The 23,277-nt window shown below is 35.8% G+C and overlaps 1 protein-coding gene across 2 annotated transcripts in view; it reads right to left on the minus strand.

Annotated features, from left to right (window-relative positions):
- Positions 1–1,435: 1,435 nt before the first annotated feature.
- rell1 (RELT like 1) overlaps positions 1,436–23,277 on the minus strand; it is a 36,631-nt gene continuing 14,789 nt past the window's right edge. For both annotated transcript variants that reach the window (XM_020922044.2, XM_020922045.2), the window contains exons 3-8: positions 21,692–21,763; positions 17,590–17,644; positions 11,683–11,964; positions 8,703–8,826; positions 6,933–6,973; positions 1,436–5,703 (exon numbers count right to left, since the gene is read on the minus strand). In XM_020922044.2, coding sequence (XP_020777703.2) covers positions 6,938–6,973; positions 8,703–8,826; positions 11,683–11,964; positions 17,590–17,644; positions 21,692–21,763 — 569 coding nt within the window. In that variant the 3' untranslated portion in view covers positions 1,436–5,703; positions 6,933–6,937. The remainder of the gene's footprint in view (positions 5,704–6,932; positions 6,974–8,702; positions 8,827–11,682; positions 11,965–17,589; positions 17,645–21,691; positions 21,764–23,277) is intronic.

Raw genomic sequence — 23,277 nt, forward strand, 5'->3', positions numbered from 1 at the left:
GCTTGGAAACTGTCTGATCTCGCAGCATTAGGATTTGTTCGCTTGACAGTAGGTGGGTACTTTTTTTAATTTAACCAATCACTGCTATTTGGTTGTGACAAAGGTAATGTGCCGCTAACTGGACTAACTGGTATATTAAGATTTTCCCAAACCCTTTAGGAAGAAGGAATAACATCTTTCCCCTTGATAAAATTCACCAAACATTCTCTTTGTTCCGGCTTTAAATCCTCAATCTCGGGAATCGTTGCCAACACAGAATGTATGGCTCTTCGCTGATTGGCTGGTGCCCGGACTCGAACTTCCAGGGTTCTCACTAACTGTCTAATGCAGGCATGTCCAAACTATGGCCCATGGGCCAAATGCGACCCTCAGACAAATTTTTCTTGGCCCTCAGGTTCCCAGGTGAATTGGCCCAAATTATCTTACATCATTAAAAAAATTACTTCTTACTGCAAGCTTTTGGAAAATCTACCTTGATAAAGTGAATAGTTAATATTTAGTGTGTGGTTTTAAGGATCTTTGCATGAGACATCAGTATTTATTCATGCTAAACATGTTAAACATGCACATATTTCAGTTATTCACTGTATTGAGCACCAGTCTACGACCCTTGATTGGCCCTCTGCTTCATCTGTGTTTAGATATGTGGCCCTTGATGAAAAAAGTTTGGACACCCCTGGTCTAATGTATTCCGATTCCTGACCTAGTCGCTGTACAGAAATGAAATTGAGCGGAGGCACTAGATGGCGCCAGCCTGGCTAAATCTATACTAAAACTAATATCAAAACTAAACTCATTTGAGTAAGTATTGACATTTTTAAAAAAGTATGACCCTTTCCTGAATAGTTTTATCTTGTGCTGTATCAGAACAAATATAAGACCAAATAGACTTTATGCTACAGATCGACCAATATGTTGTTTTTTTTTCATGTACGATGCCGATAGTGATTGTTTGGAATCCAGAGTAGTCGATGGCCCATAAGTGTTGCTGATATTTTTGAGCAGATATGTAGGGTAGATTTTCATTATTTCCCCCAAATTATGGATTTTATGCAGTTATCTCTTCATATTAAAGTGTTAAGAGATAAAGCTGTGTGTATTTTTATGCAGAAAAGGCCTGATAGTCAATACGCTAAAAAGTCCAAATATTGTCCCGATACTATCTCTAGTATTCACCCACAGATCACTATGAAACCAACCTGAACGACTGGACCAAACAGATATTAGACCAGATGGTAATACAGAAGGGAGTACAATGATTTACAGTTGAAAATTACATTATACTGTTTAAATAAAAGTGGTATTAGAATCGGTATGAACTCTATTCCTTAGTAGAGACTGAGTTTGGAATTTTAGTAACATGACAACACTAGTGGTTATAATATAAAGCTTAACTGTAGCAATGTGCATTCTGACAAAAAATATAAACACCAGGTTTTAAATGCCTTCTTTATATAGTTTGAATGGTACAAACCCTCCAAAAACATTAAAACATAACATTGCGTATTAAAATAAAACCACTTGAATAAAGCCTCAAGATGGATCAGTTTTTTTGTTTTGTTTTTTTACTTAAGTGCTTTGGTCTTCACAACAGAGGTAGACATTTATGACACAGCACAAATAATATCTGTATACAATATTTATAGTTTTGTAAGCTTATGAAACAAAAAAACTCAAATAAAATGTACATTATGATCATGTTACATACATATGGTTCAAATTTAGTTTTTAAAATGAAATGTCCAAGTCAAGTGCATATTTTAAAGGTGCACTGCGTAACTTTTCTGGCAGAGGGTTTGCCATCTGCTTGTCTCCATGGTGATGTTCCACTGTATGGCGTTACACAAATATATCTTGTATTTATTGAATTACAGGTGTTTTGTTTTTTTTTCCCTCCAAGCCTGAGCAAGCCCACTTCTCCACAGATCTGACCTGAAATTTGGCCTGGCAATGTGAGCTGCTTGTCTCCACGGTGATAGTTAAATTAAATATCATACTGTAGAATATTTCAGGAAAAAAACATGGAGTCAAACAGGTGGTGGATCCTCTACTAGAAAAGTTACACAGGGCACCTTTAAGCTACAGTTGTAAGCCTGGACACAACCCCAAAATAAATACATATACTATTTTGAAATTATTCACTTTGTGTTCATTAAAAATATATGATCTTTATGTCTATTGATGATATGCTTAAAATAAATAAACCTTTCCATATTGAATTGATGTATCAGTATCTGAAACTTGAGAGTAAACAAGACAAGGTAGTTCTTTAGTTTTTGTTTTTTTACATTCATTCAGGATGTAGAGACTAGACCTGTCACAATAATTACTATCTTGAGTTATTGTTTAATATATGAACGTTGTATATATTTTTCGGCTCAGTATTTGTCATATCATGTGTACATTTATTTTGCAATAGTGGATAGGTTTTTTTGTTTTTTTATGTAACAGAGTAGAATAAATAACATATACGCTTAAAAGATGCACTATTTAACTTTTATGATATGAAATGATATTACTGATTTGCCTTGATTATTCCACAGTATTGAAATAAAATGAGTAAAACAAGTTAATGGTCAGATCTATGAAGAAGCAAGCCTGCACATGTTAAAAATTCATGTTTTTCAGGTTATTTTTGAGCTAAAAAACACCTTTAACTGAAAAAATGCAAGGCAGACGTGTTTAATGCCATACTGTGGAACATAGAAGTTACATAGTGCACCTTTAATTATTAGTTCACTCTGCTATTGATTTGGTGCAGCTCATAGTTTTTAATTAATCTGCCTATTCAAAATTTGGTTTACTCAGTGGGATTATCCAGCTTTGTATAAGTGGCAGTTTCAGTATTATTGTTTATTGTTAGGGGGCCCGGGGCAAGGAGTCTCACATTGGCCCCCATCTAATATAAATTAATAGGAAGCGGCCCCTAAATCCCTGGGACAAGAGACCCCTTTGTCCCCCGTCTACTTCCCTAATCACAATATTTCTCTGTGACGATATATCATGGTTCAAATGTTCTTATCGTGACAGGCCTAGTGGAGATGTAACAATCCTGTCTATTTTACATGTAACATTGAGTGACAGTGTAAACAGTTTGTGACCGTTCAGCTCTTCACAGCTCATTAAAAGATGTTTGGCAAATTAAATTATTCAAATATTAAGACTGACATAATCATACAGGCAGGACATGGTAAAACTGGTCTATGTTCAATTATCTTTGGCAGTTTTAGCAAATCAGAATTAGCTGTGTTAAGTGTAGAACAGAAATATATTCTTGGTTTTCAGTAAGGATTCACCGATATTGATACTGGTGTCAAATACGATACGAGTCAATACTGAAAAATTTGCTGGATCTGAATCGGTTCCATAATATCATTTAAGGCATTATCAGGTTGAGTCTTTAAAGGTCCGATATTATGCAGAATTGACTCTTGTGAGTTTTAAGCCATGTTATAATTGTTACCTCATCAAAAACATGCCTGGAGTTGTGTTTTGTTTCATTCACATGTTTGAGTAACACTTTATTATTAGTTTGCCTACATCTCCAAAGCTCAAAATGCTCCATTCCACCTTGTGATGACATGAAGCTGTAGTTTTCAAGTTAGCTGTTACCTTTAATAGCAGAAGCTGCTTCTTCATTTCTGAAGAACTGAACTGAATGGATTCTACCTATACGACTAAGGGATTTTACATACAGAAACTGTTTACCTTTTCCTTAGTTGAGATTGGAAATTCCAGGGCTAAAATCAGCTGACAAATGATCCTAGTGAAGGTGTATGGAGTTTAAAAACACATACTCCCTCTATTACCACATTATATCACAAGTGTTTTCTGTCTGAGAGGAACTCGGCCTAAATATGCAGAGTTTGTGTGTTAAACATGTGTGAATGAAATAAAACACAACCACTGATACGTTTGTGATGAGGAACAACATTATAATACAGAACAGAGAACAATGTAAAAGGGGCCCTTTAACTGGTTGGATGTAATAAGGCTAATTATAGGCTCATTTTGGCCTAGAACATCTCATAAATTTTTTACTTTTATTCATACAAAGTTCTTCAGTGGCGATTTGAAAGTTAAGTAGCAGTTACATAACACAATTGGATCCCTTGTGTTAATAAGTTCACTGTGTTTTAATGAAATAAGAGCCCCTTTCCATCCCTACACTGGTATCGATTAATATCAAAGTACTGGCTGATTTTTAAAGCCAAAGTGTCAATATTGGAATAAAAAATGGTGCATCCTTAGTTCTCAGTCCAGTCATATTTTCGATACTGTTCTATGTGTCACATTTAAATATGCTGTTTATTTCTGAGTAAAGTGGGGATGTGGAAATGCGTGGTGATATTTTGAATATTTTTGCTTATTATTTTGCAGCAACAGAGACATTTAGCTATTAGCCAACCAAAACAAAACACTGCATTTTGTTAGTGCTGTTAGTGAAACAAAAGGAGGCTCCCATAAATTTGACTAAAAAGTGCAATTACCCCACTGGTTCAGTATCAATGCGTCAGTATCAAAATGTTTCATATCAGTTTGAATTGAAACAAAGAAAAATAAACTTTTCCACTATTCATATTTGGTATTATTTTTGGGAATGCATCTGTGACAATATATCACATAATACACAATTTTTGTTTGTATTTGTTTGTTGAATTGGTATTTTGTGAAAGTATACTAGGTAACTTTTCCAGTGGGGGTTGCCATGGAGATGCTATTACTTTGCCTGGAATGTTCCACAGTATGGTACAGTACAGTTAGCTAAGATGCACGCATTCAAAGTCAACTGACGCTAGAATACCTTAAAAAGCATGAATTTGTAGTGTGAGCATAATCACCTCTCCACAGATCTGACCCGTAACTTGACCAGGCGATGGCTCCATGGAGATAGACCCATTAACAGTCATACAACGGAGTATTCCAGGCAAAACAATCAAATTTCCATGAGACAAGTCCTCCACCAAAAAAATTACATATTAGTAGCATTTTTAAAGGTGTACTATGTAACTTTTCGGTTGGGGGTTCATAACTTGCTTGTTTCTATGGATATGCCATCGCTCTGCCTGGAATGTTCCACAGTGTGACATTAAACAGCTCTACCGTACATGTGCGCTATTACATGTGGTTTTATAGCTCAAAAAATAAATAGAAAAACAGGCATTCTGACTGTGAGTGGGGTCGCCTCTCCACAGATCTGACCTGTAACTTAGATGGTTTGGTCTCCATGAAGATAAAAATGTTTAATACCAGACTGTGAAACATTCCAAACAAAGCAATAACATCTCCACAAACAAAAGCATGTGATAAACTCTCCAACAAAAAAATTATATTAAGTTAATTTGACAAGGATGCACCTCCTCCCTGCTTGTTGTCAAACGTGTTCTATCGATAGTTTTGGCATTTCATATATATTTTTTTTTAAACAAATCTTGCAATAACATGCATCAAATCTTTGATATAAAACATATGTACATCACCGACCACAAGGACCTCTCTATTATTGAATTAATAGACCATGAAGCGCAGACGCCATCTTTAAGGCACGAGTTCTGAGTCTCATATTCAAATAACCATGAGTCATTAAACGCACTGTGCTTCCCCGAGTCGAGTTCTCCTTCAGCTCTTCCTGAAGCGATATTTACAGTAAGATTTCCTCCTCTGCTGACGATAGGATCTGGTTTCAAGTGTCCAAGGGGAAAACTGCAAAATTGCAAAACAAACATCACAAAAAAAAAAATTAAACATGGAACAAGATCAAATGTAAATACACAAAGGTCATTAAAAATACTTGTGACTTTCATAGCCTTAAAGACCATCAAAAACATGGGAGATGTAATTTCAAAATAGTGCTGTTGATGTGAAATAATAATATAATATAATATAATAATAAAATAAGAATACTGCACATAATTGAAAGTTATTAGTTCTATGTTATAATGTTGTTTCCTCATTGGAAACATACCTGAAGTTGTGTTTTCTTTCATTCACATAAGTTTAAACACATAAAACCTGCATATTTAGGCTGAGTTCTTCTATCAGACTAAAATCTTTTCCACCTTGGGATGTCATGTGGTAATACAAGCAGTGCTCTGTGTTTAAACTCCATACACCGTCACTAGATTCATTTGGATAATTTCAGTCCAGTAATTGCCAATCTCTACTGAAAAAGGTAAAAAGTAGCTGTTAACATGAAAACTACTCAAACTACTCAAACTACTACTCATGTGTGAATGAAATAAAACAAGTCCAGGTATGTTTTTGAGGAAGTAACATATAACATGGCTTAAAGCTCACAAGAGTCAATTTCATGTAATATAGGACCTTTAAAACATTTAGAGAATGATGTGAGCTGCCTTTTGTCACTCATATTCCCAATTAAACTGTCCTGTTTTTTATATATTGCATGAAGTTAGTTCTCAAATGGTAACAAAATGTATTTGACACAGCATCTGAACATTTTTACAAGATTACAAGAAGCAGTTACTCTATGTGGTGATGCTGTCAAAGGTATTGAAAATCAGAACTAAACAATACTATAACTAGAATCAAATAGAATAGATACTCGTCTGAACAGATATTGATACTAAAAAGGTTACATTCAAAGGTCAGAAGTGAACCTTTCCTGAATAGATTTAGAATGACCCTGAGCTGTATCAGAACAAGTATAACAGCACATAGACTAGTTTACAGCCATGCCCACTATTGAATCTACTGAGGAATTACACAGATATAAGACCACATGGTAATACAAAGGAAGTATTATGATTTAATGTTGAAAATCACATTCTGTTGTCTAAAATAAAGTATGTTTTTCATTATCATTGTTGTATCAGAATCGAGTCTATTCCTTAGTAACTAAATTGAGTTTTAAATTTTCGTATTGTGACACATAACATTATTAGATGGTAGAATAACATGCAGTATATTACCTGGATTATAATTTATCTTTGTCCGTATGGTCTGGCTGAAACTACAATAGAAAGAAAACAAGATTTATTACACAGTTAATGATTCAATAATTTCCATTACAGGTGCTGGGATGTGCGAATAAAAGCTTTATTTATTATATGAGCAGAAGTCATTTTTCATTCTTCAGTCAATATGAAAAGTCAATATTCAGGTATTAAACACCAGCGTATTTCATAAACCATAGTTATCTAAGCCATATGAGCATTTTATTTTGTGAATGAGAAATGTTTTCTTAATCTTAAAAGGTCCAGATTATGCTATTTTCTGATCCATGTTATAATTGTTGTATTAATAGTTTCCTCGTCCCAAAAATGCCTGGAGTTGCGTTCTGTTTAATTCACACAAGTTTAACACACAAACCCTGCAGATTTAGGCTGAGATCTTTTCTCAAACAGAAAATCCACCTGGTGATGTCATGTGCTAATACAAGAAGTGCTCTACTGTGTTTTTAAACTCCATACACCTTCACTAGAATAATTTGGATATAGACAGACTAATAATAAAATGTTACTGAAACGTGTGAATGAAACAAAACACAACTCCGGGTATGTTTTTGAGGAGGTAACAACAATATAACATAGCTAAAAGCTCACAACATCAATTTTGCGTAATATAGGACCTTCAAGCTGTTTACCTAAATAAATATAACTGTATATTATTGATGCTTTTATGAAAATAATATATTAAAAAGTCTGGCTAAATTAGAGAGTATTCCCCTAAGAGTTGCTGTTTTATCTGGTAGCTCTGTTTGAAGTGAAAATCCTTTTAATTATTGGTGGTTTTGGAATATGGGTCTCAAGAGAGGGGCTGCTTATTAGGAAGCTTAAGTGTAGTCTTTTTGGTAAACAATACATGAGAGGTAATTAAATGGTAGAGTTTTATAGTTTACAAAAAGTTGGAACTCAAACAATTTACTCTTAAAGATAAAACAGCCCCTGAACTGGAATATAGGAAAGTTTTACCACCACAATTCTTTCATTGTAATAAAAATTCCCTCTTTGCTAGATGTGGAAACCTTATACTTTGCTTTTGGTTTTTTAGACCCTTGAATTCATTTGTTAAAGGGTCCATTTTACATTCTTTTCTGATCTAATGTTATTTTCTCCTCACAAACATACCTGGGGTTGTGTTTTTGTTTCATTCACACATATTTAAAACATAGAAACCCTAATTTTTACACTGTCTTCATCTCTCAAACAGAAAACACTTAGTTCCACCTTGTGATGTCATTGTGTGTCATGTGTTTTTCAACTCCATACACCTTCACTAGAATTATTTGGATAACTTTAGCCCAGAATTGCCTATCTTTATTGAACTAAAGGTAAACTGTAGCTTTAAACTTGAAAACTACAATTACATGACATCACAAGGTGGAACAGAGCATTTTGAGCTATGGAAATGTAGTTATTCAGACATGTGTGAATGAAACAAAACACAACTCTGGGAATGTTTTTGATGAGGTAACAACATTATAGCATGGCTTAAAGTTCACAAGAGTCAGTTTTGTGTACTATAGGGTACTTTAAGTATACACACAAGTTACATAAGAGACAGATTTCTATGTTATCCTTTACATTACTTTAGAATCCCCGTGTACACTACCTTATTTAAACAGCCCAACCCACAGGTCAGTTGGATTTGAATGCTCATACCTGAATATACAAATTGTGACCAGATGAACTTGAGACTAAATATGAAGAGGAGAAGTCTTAGGTTTCCAGAATACAGACCTGTTGGGACTCTGACATGGCTCTGCTCCTTGGCTCAGACTCAGTTGGCGTTGAGGGTGTCGTCTCAGAGAGGAGCAGGGTCCTTCTTACTGGTTTATCACACACTGTTTTTGTAACACGGAACCTGTCCAAGAGAAAAAATAAAACATCAGAATATATTTGGGATAGGGATGCACTGATAAAATACTGGTATCTGAAATCAGCACTGATATTGAACATTTTGATAGATCGGATATCAGTTTAAAAATATCGGGTCAGTTGATGTCCCATGTAGGTCTATTAATTGGTGTAATAAAATGATGTATTGCACAATGTAAGCCTAAAAGACCTTGTAATATAGTTTTAAAGCTGTTCTGTAGTTACATTGAATGATAAATATTACATTTTTATCATTTTTACCATATGCTGTTGTTCTTAAAGAGAATTAATTATGTTTTCACTCTCTGCTCTGGTATTGGTTGATATCGGGGATCAACAGATATTTAAAGCAAAAGTATCGACATCGGTATCAAAACAGAAAAAACTGGAAAAGCACATCCCTAATTTGGGACATGTGGTTTCTGCTCTATAAAACTGGGTTCATTAAAGCTAGTGCCTTTATGTGGGCGCTTTCCACAGTCTGGAGGTTTTTTCTGGTTCAAAATGCGTTTAACACTTTAAACTGTGCCAAGAGTGTCCGTTATTGTGAGAGAAAAGTGGTATTTTTGGATATGCCTGTAATAAATTGTACTACTTGTTGAACTTGTTTGTACTTGCTTTTATTTGTGCAATAACACATGGAAATACAGGGTGAAGAATAAATGTATTGTGTAAATCTGTACAACCACCATACTGCCCTGGCTAACAAGCATTTTATGTAATTTCTGTTAAATTATGCATTTGCTTTGCACTGACATCATGCTGGGGGTGTTCTACATATCTCTAAAAGTGTTTAGAGGTGACACAGTTTTCAGGAGCCTGTGATCAATAGGAGTGTTCATGGTCCTGTTAAGGTGTTTGATTTTCAACAAAAATGGTGAGCTTGACCAGCTGAAAAACTGTTGGGTAATCCGAGCTAGCTGGGGACTGTAATTTTATGTATGAGAGACTCATTTAACAGCACAAATCATCAACCATCTCAAATCTTTGTGGTCTAAATTAGGTCAGATTGTGTGAAAATAAAGCTCAGAATAAAGTCTCCTGGGGTAGTAGTAAAGTCAAACTTGTGTACTAGAGCTTCAGATAGAGCAGTGCGTCCAGTTAGCATCACACCCCCAGGGAATGTTGAGGGCATCAGCTGCAAAGTATCAGTTTGAAAAATGTATTTATTTAATGTGTCGGATTTTTATTTTTACAATAAAAAAGCATTTTGTCTGTCTAAAATGTGACACAATAGTTGGTCCGTCTGTTTTGGATGTTTGGACTCATCTACAGGAGATGGTCTCTAAACCTCTGTGTGCACTTTACCTACGGCGCTCACATGAAACGGGTCTAAAAGTTTAATGAAATCAGTGAATGATACTAAGACCCAGGTTGTGTTGACCGCAAAGTTCCCCTCTAATCTTCTGGGAGCACAAATGAAAAGCAGCCTCTGTGCATCCCAATGAGCTCAGCGACGCTGCACGCTCTGCTCCACTCAACTGACAAATCATTTCTTTACTTAAAAAGAAAGATTTGGAGCTCATTACACAAGCCGGGGGGAGGTTTAACAGCAGTGTCCAGCCAGCATCACTAAATTATGAAGAAATTGTGATGGGCTAAAAAGTGTAAATATTTCAAGTCCTTCGCACTTCTATCTCTATTTTAAAGTATTATGTATAATCTAGTAAACTAAAAACAAGATTATCAATCAATGTCTTTTTCTTTCTGAATATAGTCTATTGTACATTTTAAATAATAACAATAATACACTTTATTGCAGTTGAAATTAACATTAATTATTAGGGGTGTGCAAAAATACTGAAATATTGATATACTGTATAATTTAATTTGATGATACAGTATCGATATTGTGGGCTGCTGTATCGATACATCGCCAAGAGTAATTTTTGGTATATTTTACTAAATTATTTTGTGTAAAAGCTACAAAAGCGTTGACATTTTCACTGTTTTGATGAGTAAAATTTGTGTTATTCATATCAACTTTGCATAAACTTAGTGGACTTAGTAAACTTTTAGTATCACAGCCATGATGATGTGAAATATATCATATCAAATCGTATTGCATCGAAAGCTCACTGTCTCAAAAAGTGTTTCGTATCGTGACTTATGTATTGAGGTGTGTATTGTATCGACAGCTTCTTAATGATACCAAGCCTTATTAATTATTATATTTTAAAATCCAAAACAGATAATGAAAGTATTTTATAGAAGATACGATGTAGCACTGATTAGCTGCTAACAAAGTTGTTCTTGTCTTAATGAATCACTATTTCATTCAAATCAAATCTGAGAGACTATGTGTATGTTACGCAGGAACAGTCTAAAGTAATAAGCCTGGTGGCCCTGGTGCACGTGCTGCAATGATGATGCAAGCCTTCGTATTGTGCAGTGAACAGAAGCCAAACGCAGCCATGAAATCTCATTAGACGCTGTTTTCAGAGGCCTTTGCCCTCGTCATGTCAGCCCAGCAGCTCCTCATTACAGGGGAAGAACAAATTAAGAAAGGTGGAGGAGCTGTTTCTCCTGCTTACCACAGTAAGCAACATACAAACAAACTCTTTTAACTATCCAGACTTTGCAGCTGATGGCATTAACAAACCATGGGGGTGTGTGCTAACTGTAGGCACTGCTCTGTCTGAAGCTTTATTAGACTTTAATCTGTGCTTTATGGTAACACAATCTGACCAGGAAGAACTGACTTAGCTGGAATTAACAGCACAAATCATCTCACTTGTTGTAGTTCCAATCAAATCAACTCTTTCGGGTCAGACGGTGTTAAAATAAACAAAGTAGTGCGCTCAGTTAGCTTCACACCCCCAGACTAAACCCTCTCACTCACCTGCCCACGGCTAACACAGTAACTTCTCCGCAGTGGCTTTTTCTCTGCTCAGGCTTGCGTGCAGATGGTCTCCTCATGAGCGGCCATTTCTTCTGGCTGCAGCGTGTGCAGATGTTTTTGTGCCCGCCTGCCCCCCCGATGGTGTGCAGGTGGTTGCAGGTGTGTTTGGGGGCACCAGGGGAGGCACCTGGTGACAAAGGGGTCAGGGGTGGGGTCGGGCTGTTGGGAGAATTGGGTGTCATGGGAGAGATGGGTGTCATGGGAGAGATGGGTGTCATGGGCCTGGAAGAAAGAACAGAGCAAAGACATATTTTAATACAGAATTTTAGTTTTTATTTGATTTTTTCAAAGTATTTTCAGACCTATGTTATAATGTTGTTTCCTCATCAGAAACATGGAGTTGTGTTTATTTCATTTGCACATACATAGACTGAGCTCTTTTCTAAAACTGCAAACACTATGTTCCACCTTGTGATGTCACTTGATAATCCAAGAAGTGCTCCATTGTGTTTTTAAACTATATACACCTTCACTAGAATCATTTGTATAATTTCAGTCCTGGAATTTCCCATCTCTACTGAACTAAAGATAAAAGGCATCTGCTAACTTGAAAACTACCTTTTCATGACATCACAAGGTGGAACAGAGCATTTTGAGCTTTGGAGATCTAGTACTAATACTAATAAAGAATTTTTCAAACATGTGTGAATGAAACAAAACACAACTCCAGGTATGTTTTTGAGGAGGTAATATTATAACAAAACTTAAAGTCAACACAAGAGTCAAGTTTGTGTATCGTAGAACCTTTAATAAATACACAAAATGCAAAAACTCTATAATAATTTCACAAGTAAAAAAATGGAAAAGTGAAATAGGTCAGCACCATCAAGCCCAACAAAAAGACCATTTCTCGCTTGTCAATTCACTGGAGTTTTGAACACAGAGACCTTTTCCTAACCCACATTCTGCTCAAAAAACATCTCACTTTGAAGGAGAAAAACTTGAGCTGAGCCAATTCCTCATCACAGCGGCGTTTATCTTGAACCATCCCAGCAGAACAGACATTTATAATTCATATTTCAGGAGACAAAAATAATTACAGGAGAACAATCGAGCTGAATTAAAATGTTTAAGGCAATAATGGGAGCAATTTTCTGAGTGAGCAGGCAGTAATGGATGTGTGATCAGTAAAGTAATGTAGGTTTGATTGAATACAGTATCTTCTCCGGTGTACTATTCATTTAAAGTGCGTTTTGTGGTTGTCTTCACTTATTGGACAAGAGCTGAGAGTGCATTAGGCGTACTCAGTGGCTCCAGAGGCAGTGGTGGTTTGTATGGTAATTTTAATCAGGGTGTTTCATGTATTTATATGTATTGACCAATTTGAAATGAAAAGAGTAAAGTCCAAAACATACACAAGCTATCAGTGTATTATAGGGCAACTAATGTACAAAAAAAACCCAAAGGTATGCTCTAACAATACTTGGCAAAAAAAATTATTAAATCGATTAATCAAATTGAAAAAAAAAAAGGTTAAATTGTTTAGTTTGGAAGAAAATCAATTTTTATTTTCCCCATTTTCTTGCATTGGAAATTGGATTAAAAACACAAATAAGGCTGCTCCCTGCACGTCACAGGTACCAGAGTTTAGTGCAGGGTCAAAGCGCTGATGTTTTGAAATCAGTGACATCATAAAGATTGGGCTCACATGTTTATTGGAATAGTTTCTTTTAATTAAATTTATAAGATTTATAAATTTTTTAGTTTTTTAGATTTTAGTACAGAAAAAAAATCTACAATTTTATTTTCAGGCAAAAATCACCCAGCCCTATCTGTAACTAACTCCTAAATTGCTTGAGGGGAAAAAAATATAAATACAAATAATACATAATACTACGCTAATGCCTTATATTTAGAGATGTGTGTTTGTAACTTTACTGAACTTCACATCATCAGTTGAACTCTAGGATCTCTTAAACGAGGTAGATACTGTGTGAAGAGAATTCCAGCTTGAAAACTACAATAATGGCAACCACCAAGGATCCATGTCAAGATGTGGTGCTTGAGCAAGTGGAAAAATCCAAATACATGGCCACTATACTATTAGTGAACAAACTGCAGACAGATCTCATGAGAGCCCGACTGGGGACAGCAAGACCCACCCCGAGGTCACGCAACACTCGATCAGACTCTGAGACACTGAGACCTGTGGCTCTGTACAGCTCTGATGTTTGGACCTTACAGACTGCCCACATCTACAGACTGGAAGCATTTGAAACCACATGAAGCTACAGATACATACAGAGTCTGGCTTTATTTCCATTTTCTGAGCTCTGAAAGTTGATTTTTCTGAATAGGTCTGCATTAATAATAATAAAACTATTAATATTAAACAATTTAGGTACACCAGTCTTCATTAAAATAATCAGATAATAATAAAAATAATAATAGGGAAATTAAATACAACACAGGAGCAAAAAGATATACATTTAGGTCTGCATCATTTTGTAGACTGCAATTCCTACTTTCCGTCCTTTGTTTATTGAGCTGCCATAACCTGACTACCTTCAAGTGTTGCATTTTATGAAAAAAATAAATAAAAATACTGAAGAACTTAAATAACCTCTATTAGAAGGAGCTTGTATTTTGTAAACACCCAGTGAGGGACAGATGAGAGAGGCTAGAGTCACGCTACAGTCACTACGCCCCCTGTAGTGCCTCCCCCCTCCGCAGTGTTAGGGATGAGACATAAACAATAATATTGTTTATTGTGATAAAAAAAGGGTAGAAAATACTTATTTGTGGATTAAAACTGTATAACAAACTGCTCCTCGTTGTTTAATCCTCTTATACCATGACAACCAAACTATGTAACTTAGTCATTTCTGTTTTAGTTGAAGCAAGTCCCTCCTAGCAGCAGCTCTAACATTCCCTGGGGAGTGATGCTAACTGTAGGCACTGCTCTGTGTGAAGCTTTGTTAACTCAAATTAGGCTTTAATCTGAATTTTACAATCTAGCCATAAAGAATTGCCTTAGCTGGAATTAATACAGTTTGTACTGTTAAACTCCTCTTGAATAACATATAACAAACAACCATCACAAATTAGCTTCAATTTGTAACGTTCACCTTTTTTGTTGAAAATAAAACACCTTGATATGTGTTTAAATCCATTTTATGATTTTTTCATGTGTTTTCAGATCATCCGTAAAATTATTTGACAGTGTTTGTTCATGTGTGCATTGTGTCACCATGGCAATTACTGAACATTCGCCCTAGACATATATGCAGTAACCCCCAGCAAAGTAGCAATAGTACTCATAAAAACACATGCTATTTGATCACCAGCCATAATTTGAGAACCACCGTTAGGGAGACTATGTACTATTATTTATACCTATGAGAATTATTGAAATTTCATTCACAAAAAGAAATATTTTTTTGTAGTTGATTTTCGCCATTAGAAAAAACTGATTCTTGAGCATGATCAGTAGATTAGAGGTGCACTGTGTAATTTGTCTGGTGGAGGGTTTGTCACCTGTTTGTTTCCATGGAGACGTTAATGCTTTGGTTTGAATTGACCACGATATGATATGATATTAAACTAATCAGTCTTGCATTTATTCAACTAAAGCTGTTATATATTACTCAAATATGTCTTAAAAAACATCCATTCTTACTGTGAGTGGGGTCGCCTCTCCACAAATCTAACCTGGACTTTGGCTTGCAAGTCTCCATGGAGATTCAGAAGTTTCTGGGCATACTGTGGAACATTCTAGGCTTATTTCCATGGAGACAAGCAGGTGACAAACCCTCCACCTGTCTTCCGGTCCAGTCCATGTCTACTCTCACCATGTCATATTGTATTGTGTGTTTGTAATGTACGGACGGGGGGGACAGGTCCAGTTTCAATTCCTTTGTATGTCCAGTACATGTGAAGAAATTGACAAATAAAGGCCAATATTAATTCATTCATTCATTCACCAGACAAGTTACACAGTGTATCTTTAATACTCAAGTTTTCGACCCAACCCCTTATGCTGCAGAAGCAGTCCCTGAGGTCAAGTTTAAAATTTCTCGGGATTTTTAGTGCCTTAGTTTTTTCTCCACTACCTCTTTCCACTTTAGTTTTAATCATCTATTGAGACACTTTCTTTCCTTATATCCTTTTAAAATCTAGCCTTGCGCTTTTTCACGGAGCCATCTCGCAGAAGGTACATTTGGACAGGGAACTAAAGAAACAGACACATGAAAGCAAGTGACTGGGAAAATGTGTGCGATTGCAGATTCAAGACGATTTTCCCCCCGAGCAGAATACCTCTTTCCCGGCAGCAGCTACACTTTTATTTTCAGTCATCCTCCTCTGAACAAAGGGAAAGTCTCTGCTGGCTTTATCTCTGTGTGAACAAACGCGCGGAGATGAGGAAATGACAGTGGGACAGGAAGTGAAGAGCTAGTTCTACCTGATTTACGCGAGCTTCCACCTGTCCAAGTCCATATCTCTTATCGGAGTGAGTGAATATAGCACCATGCAAGTCTGTTCAATAGTGTATTATAGATGACCACTGGTAAAGAAGCTGTTATCTGCTGTCACAAAGATGCACTGTGGTGTTGTTTCAAGAGATATAGTATAGTAATGGTTTTCTGAAAAGCATGGCTGTACACTGTTAGATAAAGGTGCACTATGTAACTTTCCTGGTGAATGGTGTGCCACCTGCTTGTCTCCAGAGATGTTATCATTTTGCAGATGGCATTAAAGGACCCATGTTATCATGTGGTTTCCTCATCACAAACATACCTGGAGTTGTGTTTTGTCATATTCAGGCTGTGTTCTGCTCTCAAACTAAAAATTCAAAAAAAAAACTCCATTCCACCTTATGTCATGTGCAAATCTCTGCACACATGGAAGTGGAAATGAAAAAAAAAATCATGTGGTTAAGACAGAATCCACAGCTAACAAAAGGTGACATAAGTTGGTCTGTCAGTTGGAACTACTACTACTACTACTACTACTACTACTACTACTACTACTACTACTACTACTACTACTACTACTAGAATATACTCTAAAGTCTATAGTTTGTACTTTTCCACTGACTTCTTTTAAGCCATTGGCAAACAAAAAACTAGGGCAGAGAACTCTCGAATTTATAGAAAGTTGTCATCAGCATCTGCAAAATCTGGCTTCGTATCCTTTTAGCACAGATGCCAACAGCGGACGGTTCTTAAATAAGGGCTCACTGATGTAATATGGGGCACTGTGGCATTCTGAGAAGGGTCCCCAGCTGCATGCCCCCAATCAGGCGCTGCCAATCTGGAAGCGTGTCAGAGGTAGAATGTGGTCTGATTGCCTTGTCCATTCATTTCCTGCTGTGTTCAATCATAGCTGGCCCTGGTCTCACATGCACAGACAGTAACGGAGGTGTGTGCTGCCATCTGGTGGTTAAAGCAGGCAGTGCATAAGGGCCTCAATTAAACAAATTTGACTCTTGTGAGATTTAAACCACGTTAGAATGGTGTTACAGCCTTAAAAAACGTACTGGAGTTGTGCTTTGTTTCATTCACACATGTTTGAGTAATCTTCTATTATTTGTCTACATCTCCAATACTCAAAATGCTCTGTTCCACTTTGTGATGTCATGTAGTGGTAGTTTTCCAGTTAACAGCGACCTTTTACCTTTTGTTCAGTAGAGACTGATCACAGGCTCCTGAAAATGTGTTGTTCAAATTTTTACGACAATCTTAAAACTTTTTTGTCTGTGTTTGCTAATCTGTGCATCGTGTCACCATGGAAACTTTAGAAAATTCCGGCAATAGTAGACCACCCCCCGCACGGTATCACTGCAAAGTATCAACTACTTCACTACTACCCACCCTCACATTAGTTTAACATCTGAATGAAACTTACCCATCTGAGTCAACGCTGTTTTCATGAATCATCGCTTTCAGGGCATCAGAGTTGGCTGAAAAAGAAATAGAGAAACCGACTTTTTATTGGGGCGCACTAGAGACAGAGAAAAAGACAGAGGAAGAGAGAGAGAAAGAGACAGAGAAAGAGAGGAGGAGATAAAAATATTGTGGCATTAGCACCACACGCTCCAGTGACTTCAAAAGAGCAACGCTTATTGAAAGATCGAGGAGCTGATTATGTCTAATGCAATTAAAGAGCACATCACAAGAACTTACAACAGTTTTATAAGTGAGAAACTAAAGTGAGAGACTAAAACTGCAACTAAAAACAGCTTAAAGGTCCTATATTATGCAAAATTGACTCTTGTGAGCTTTAAGCAATGTTATAATGTTGTTACCTCATCAAAAACATACCTGGAGATGAGTTTTGTTTCATTCACACATGTTTGAGTAACCCTTTGTTATTGTCTACATCTCCAAAACTCATAATGCTCGGTTCCACCCTGTGATGTCATGAAGTGGTAGTCTTTACGATATCTTTAAGTTTTAGTTCAGTAAAGAATTCCAGGCAATTCCAGGTCTGAACTTATCCAAATCATTCTAGTGAAGGTGTGCAGAATTTAAAAAGACAGTGCAGCACTTCCTGTTTTACCACATGACATCACAAAGTGGAAAAGAATGTTATCAGTTTGAAAGAAGAATACTAGGAGGCATGAACTTTTTTCTTATCTGTAATTTTGATGTTGATAAGATCCCTGTGAAAATGTCTGCTTTCCATCGTCAGGCTTTTCTCTCATGGTCTCTCATCTACAAGTATAATTTCTCTCCTCACAACTACTTGATTTGGAATAACAAAGACATTTTGTATAAACATAGATCTCTCTTTTTGGATTACTGGTTTCAAAACAACATTATATGGGTTGACCAACTATTTAATGAGGAAGGACTATTGCTAACATATAGAGAATTTCTTGGAAAATATAATATTCCTGTTACTCAGGGTGACTATGCAAAAGTTTTTGGAGCCATTCCCTCAGGTGTGTGTATGTTATTTAAAAATGTAAGTAGGATTGATACTGAAGCGCTAACTCTTTCATCACTTAAAGACTTCCCTGCAGGGAAGGTTTGCCTTACCAATAATCCTATCAATAATAATCGAGCTGTAAGAGCTATGTTTCAAAAAAGAGTTATTAGTAAAACCCAAAGTCGTTTCATACTGGAATATGTTTGTGGATGACATACCATGGAAGAAAGTCTGGCTTCTACCCAACAGGTATTTAATTACTAACAAAATAAAAGAAGTATCCTTCAAACTTATCCATAGGTTCTACCCAACTAAAACTTATATCAAAAATAGATTTAAGAAAAATATTGATTCTGAATGTAGCCTTTGTGAAGAATGTCCTGAAACTGTTGTGCATCTGTTCTGGAGTTGTCAAACTGTAGTAATTTTTTGGCAGAAATTGTGTGACTATATTCACAATTACATTGATAAACACTTTATTTTGCATTGGAAGAATGTATTGTTTGGCTTGTTTGATTCTCAATTACAAAAAAATTCGGTCTACCTAATTAATCTATTATTATTAATGTCAAAGTATCATATCCACTCATGTAAATTTTCTGGTAAGAGGCCAACCTTTGTTGCTTTCTACAATAGTTTCAAACAATACATTCTTTCAATTAAATTCTCCAAGAAACAGAAGGCACTCGAGACTGTGGAGATCTGTACAGCTCTGAATGTTTTCACTTGAACTCTGACCCCCCTAGTGTGAATGTATAGCATTTCCCCCTTTCCTGTCCTCTTTTATTTCTCCTCCTTTCTTTTTGTTATTTTACTTTTTATTTTGATTTGTTTGTACATGTTGTACGATGGAATTGTTTGGATGGTAATCACAGGTCTTTGCGCACTGCTGGATGTATACACTTTGTCTTTCAATAAAATAAAAAAAAAAAAAAAAAAAAGTTTGAAAGAAGAACTAGGCATGGTGTGTGTGTGTTAAACATGTGTGAATGAAACAAAAAAACAACTAAATACCTCACTAAATACTTCTTATTACATATACACAAAGAATGAACATTAGTGCTGTATATGTTTTAGTCAGTGGTATTCATTGTACTAGTATTAGTAAGTAGTTGTATATGTAATAGGGTTGTCACAAGCATCAAAAATCAGATACTAATAGATATTAAAACTCATATCGAAACTAGATACTTATTTAAGCAGGTATCGATACTAAAAAAGTCACATTCACAAGACAAAAATTAGTCTTTCTTGACCTGTATCGGAACAAGTATAAGAGCACATAGATTAGTATACGCCCATGGACCACTATGAACCTATGGACAACTGAGAGATTACACAGATACAAGGCCGCATGGTAATATAAAAGAACGTACCACGATTTAATGCTGAACACCTAAAAACACACTTATACTATTATTTTCAGTCGATTGTACTTATAGCCATTCTTGAGTCTCCCTTTCTCTTCCACCTTCCCAGGATTTGCATAATTTTTCCTCCTAGGGCCATATTTACCTAAGGGCCAGATGCGTTCACTGACTTGAAAAAAAAAGTAGGTTGGCACAGACATTTTAATACACACACACATACGCACACACAGATTTTGCATGCTCTGGGCAGAGGGAGGTGTCGATGAGTCATGGAGGTGAACGGTGAATTGTACAGTGTTATTACATGTTACAATCTTTCTCAATCCAGCTGTAACCAGAGCCCTTTCATAAGAGGATCCAGTGTGACAGTTGTTTGTCCTAGTTATTTTTAGATCACAGATTTTGTCGTGCTTTTATTTTTGTAACTGGCTTCCTCTTCATGTCTGACGCACGCTGAGTATTAAGACTTGTATTGTCGTGGTCATTGTCAATTTGAATGATGTTATGATAGTAAGAACGGTATCACATTTCACAAACAAGTTCAAATTAGAAATGACATGAATTAAATATTTGTTTTAAAAGGGCGTATATTGTTGTATATTCTGATTCTGGGTTATAACGTTTTTTCATCACAAACATACCTGGGAGTTATGTTTTGTTTCATTCACACATATTTAACATAAAAACTCTGCATATTTAGGCTGAGTTCCTCTCTCAAACTTAAAACCTTGTGATTTCATGTGGTAACAGAGGAAGTGCTCCACTGTGTTTGTAAACTATATATACTTTCACTAGAATCTTTTGGATAATTTCAACCCTGAAATTGCCAATCTCTACTAAACAAAAGAGGAAAACTACCACTTCATGACATCACAAGATGGAGCAAAGTATTTTGAGTTTTGGAGCTGTACACAGACTAATAATAATGGATTGCTCAAACATGTGTGAATGACACAAAACACAACTTTAGACATGTTTTTGTGGATATAACAAAATTATAACATGGCCTAAAGTTCTCAAGAATCCATTTTGTGAAATATATGATCTTTTTTTAAAAAAAAATCTGTCAATAGGTGAAATACTCTCTAAAAATGATGTGTAGATTTTACTTTATTTTTAAATGTATATCTCCAGTTCAAAAAGTTTAACCAAGCAGTTTATTTTCTCAACAGACCACATAATCCTGCCATATTTAAGCACCCACACCACAGTTTACATTTCATTTACATTTCATAATGCCAACAGTAACAGGCCACATATCCATTAAACATTATAGTAGCCACGTGTTTGACGTTCTCTTTCACCACTAACAAATTTTGACAGTCCTGTAACTGTGTCGTAGTGACCTCTAGGTGGCAGCGTTTCCTTGGCTTGAGACCTGATTGAATTAACCTGCTTGAACCGAAATAACAATGAAACAATTCCAAGTATTGTTAATGGAGGCCTTACACAGGAAAAATCTGATTCATTACTATTTCCCGTACACACAAACAACATACTCCCTTTTTCCATTTTACTATAATGTTCATACAAAATACAAAAAAGACTGTATACCACTGTGTGATATACAGTAAATGTAATGCAATGTTGTTAAGAGTTGATACAAAATTTTCAAACCTTGCCACTGTGTCAACACTATCTGCTATTTTTCTTTACTTTATTTGTATTTGTATTATTTATTTTTGTATTTTGTGAGCAAAAATTACCTTCATTTTTCATAATGTAGTGGACGATCTGCCCGACGGTGTCATTGTTATCACTGAAGGTGTCATTCAACTCTGCAAGAAACAAAAACAGACATTATCTTACAATTATAATAGCACAATACCTTATTAACCAGGAAATTTATAGAGAAGGAAGTTTTGGACATTTATAGACCCCACTGTGACCGTTCAAAAGAGTCAGTAAGTCCGTACATTATATTGCAGTCACATTGAAACTGCAATTTGAAATGTTACAATTATTAAACCACAAACTCTTTCTCTTTTTGTGGAATTTGCTAACCCATACGGAAATAGCAACACATATTTCATTCTTCTCTCTGTTTAAAATGCATACAGTGAATTGAATCCGGATTTGAAAACATGAATCACAACACTTAAAAGCCCATATTACATTTTTTTATGCTAAGATACAATGTAGTTTCCTCATTACAAACATAGATGGAGTTGTTTAATTTCACACATGTTTAAAACACAAACCCTGCATATTTAGGTGTAGAGTACTTCTCGCAAACAAAAAACACTCTCTTAGTAATACAGGAAGTGTTCCACTGTGTTTTTAAACTCTGTACACCTTCAGTAGAATCATTTGGATGATTTCAGACCCTGAAATTGCTATTCTCTGCTGAACAAAAGGTAAAAGGAGCTTTTAAATAAAACTACCACTTCAAAACATTCCAAGGTGGAACAGAGCATTTTGAGCTTTGGAAATGTAGAAAGACTAATAATAAAGGATTACTCAAACATGTGGGAATGAAACAAAACACAACTGCAGATATGTTTTTGAGGAGGTAACAATATTCTAACATGTCTTAAAGCTCTCAAGAGTCATTTAATTAGTATATTGCAATTCACATTTCATTCTTCTCTCTGTTTAAAATGCACACAGTGAACTGAATCTTGACATGAATCACAACATTTGACCAAAAAAAACACAATTTATTTACAAAGCCTTGCAGACAGAGTGATCTGGTTGCATTAGGTTTGCCTTAGTTACTTGTTTAGGTAGTCAGTCAGGGAGCCTAGCTATCTCCCTTGGTCATATTGTCCAAGATCCATGTTCTACTATTTAACTACTATTTAAATGTGACCCAGCTCTGTGTAACTGTCACAGTCCAGACATGAGCCTGGCCTACTTCTGATCAGCTGTAATTTGCAAGCTTTATTTAGCACATACACCGACAGGCACTTCCTATCACATCCTGTTCCTTCATACAATTTACTGTTTCAAAACTAGCATCATACCAAATGTGCAGTTGAGTTGAAGTGAAACAAAATTAAGGACACACCGATCTGATACTAGTATCTGATATCAGTGCCGATACTGAAATATTTGCTTGATCAGATCAATCAATCAATCAAACTTTATTTATAGAGTGCTTTTCATACAAAAAATGCAACACAAAGCTAAGCTTTGGTCTTAAGACCTGTGACATAATTATCTTTTTTACTACTAACTATCTGGAATCTGGAAACTTATACTAACTGTCTGGAATCTGGGACACTAACTATCTGGATCATTACATAAATAAAAAAATAAAACCCTCTGCAACATCAGCACATACAACAAA

The sequence above is a fragment of the Boleophthalmus pectinirostris genome, unplaced genomic scaffold (genome assembly GCF_026225935.1).
Source record: "Boleophthalmus pectinirostris isolate CB_2022bp ecotype Guang Dong unplaced genomic scaffold, ASM2622593v1 HiC_scaffold_20, whole genome shotgun sequence".
Lineage (NCBI taxonomy): Eukaryota > Metazoa > Chordata > Actinopteri > Gobiiformes > Gobiidae > Boleophthalmus > Boleophthalmus pectinirostris.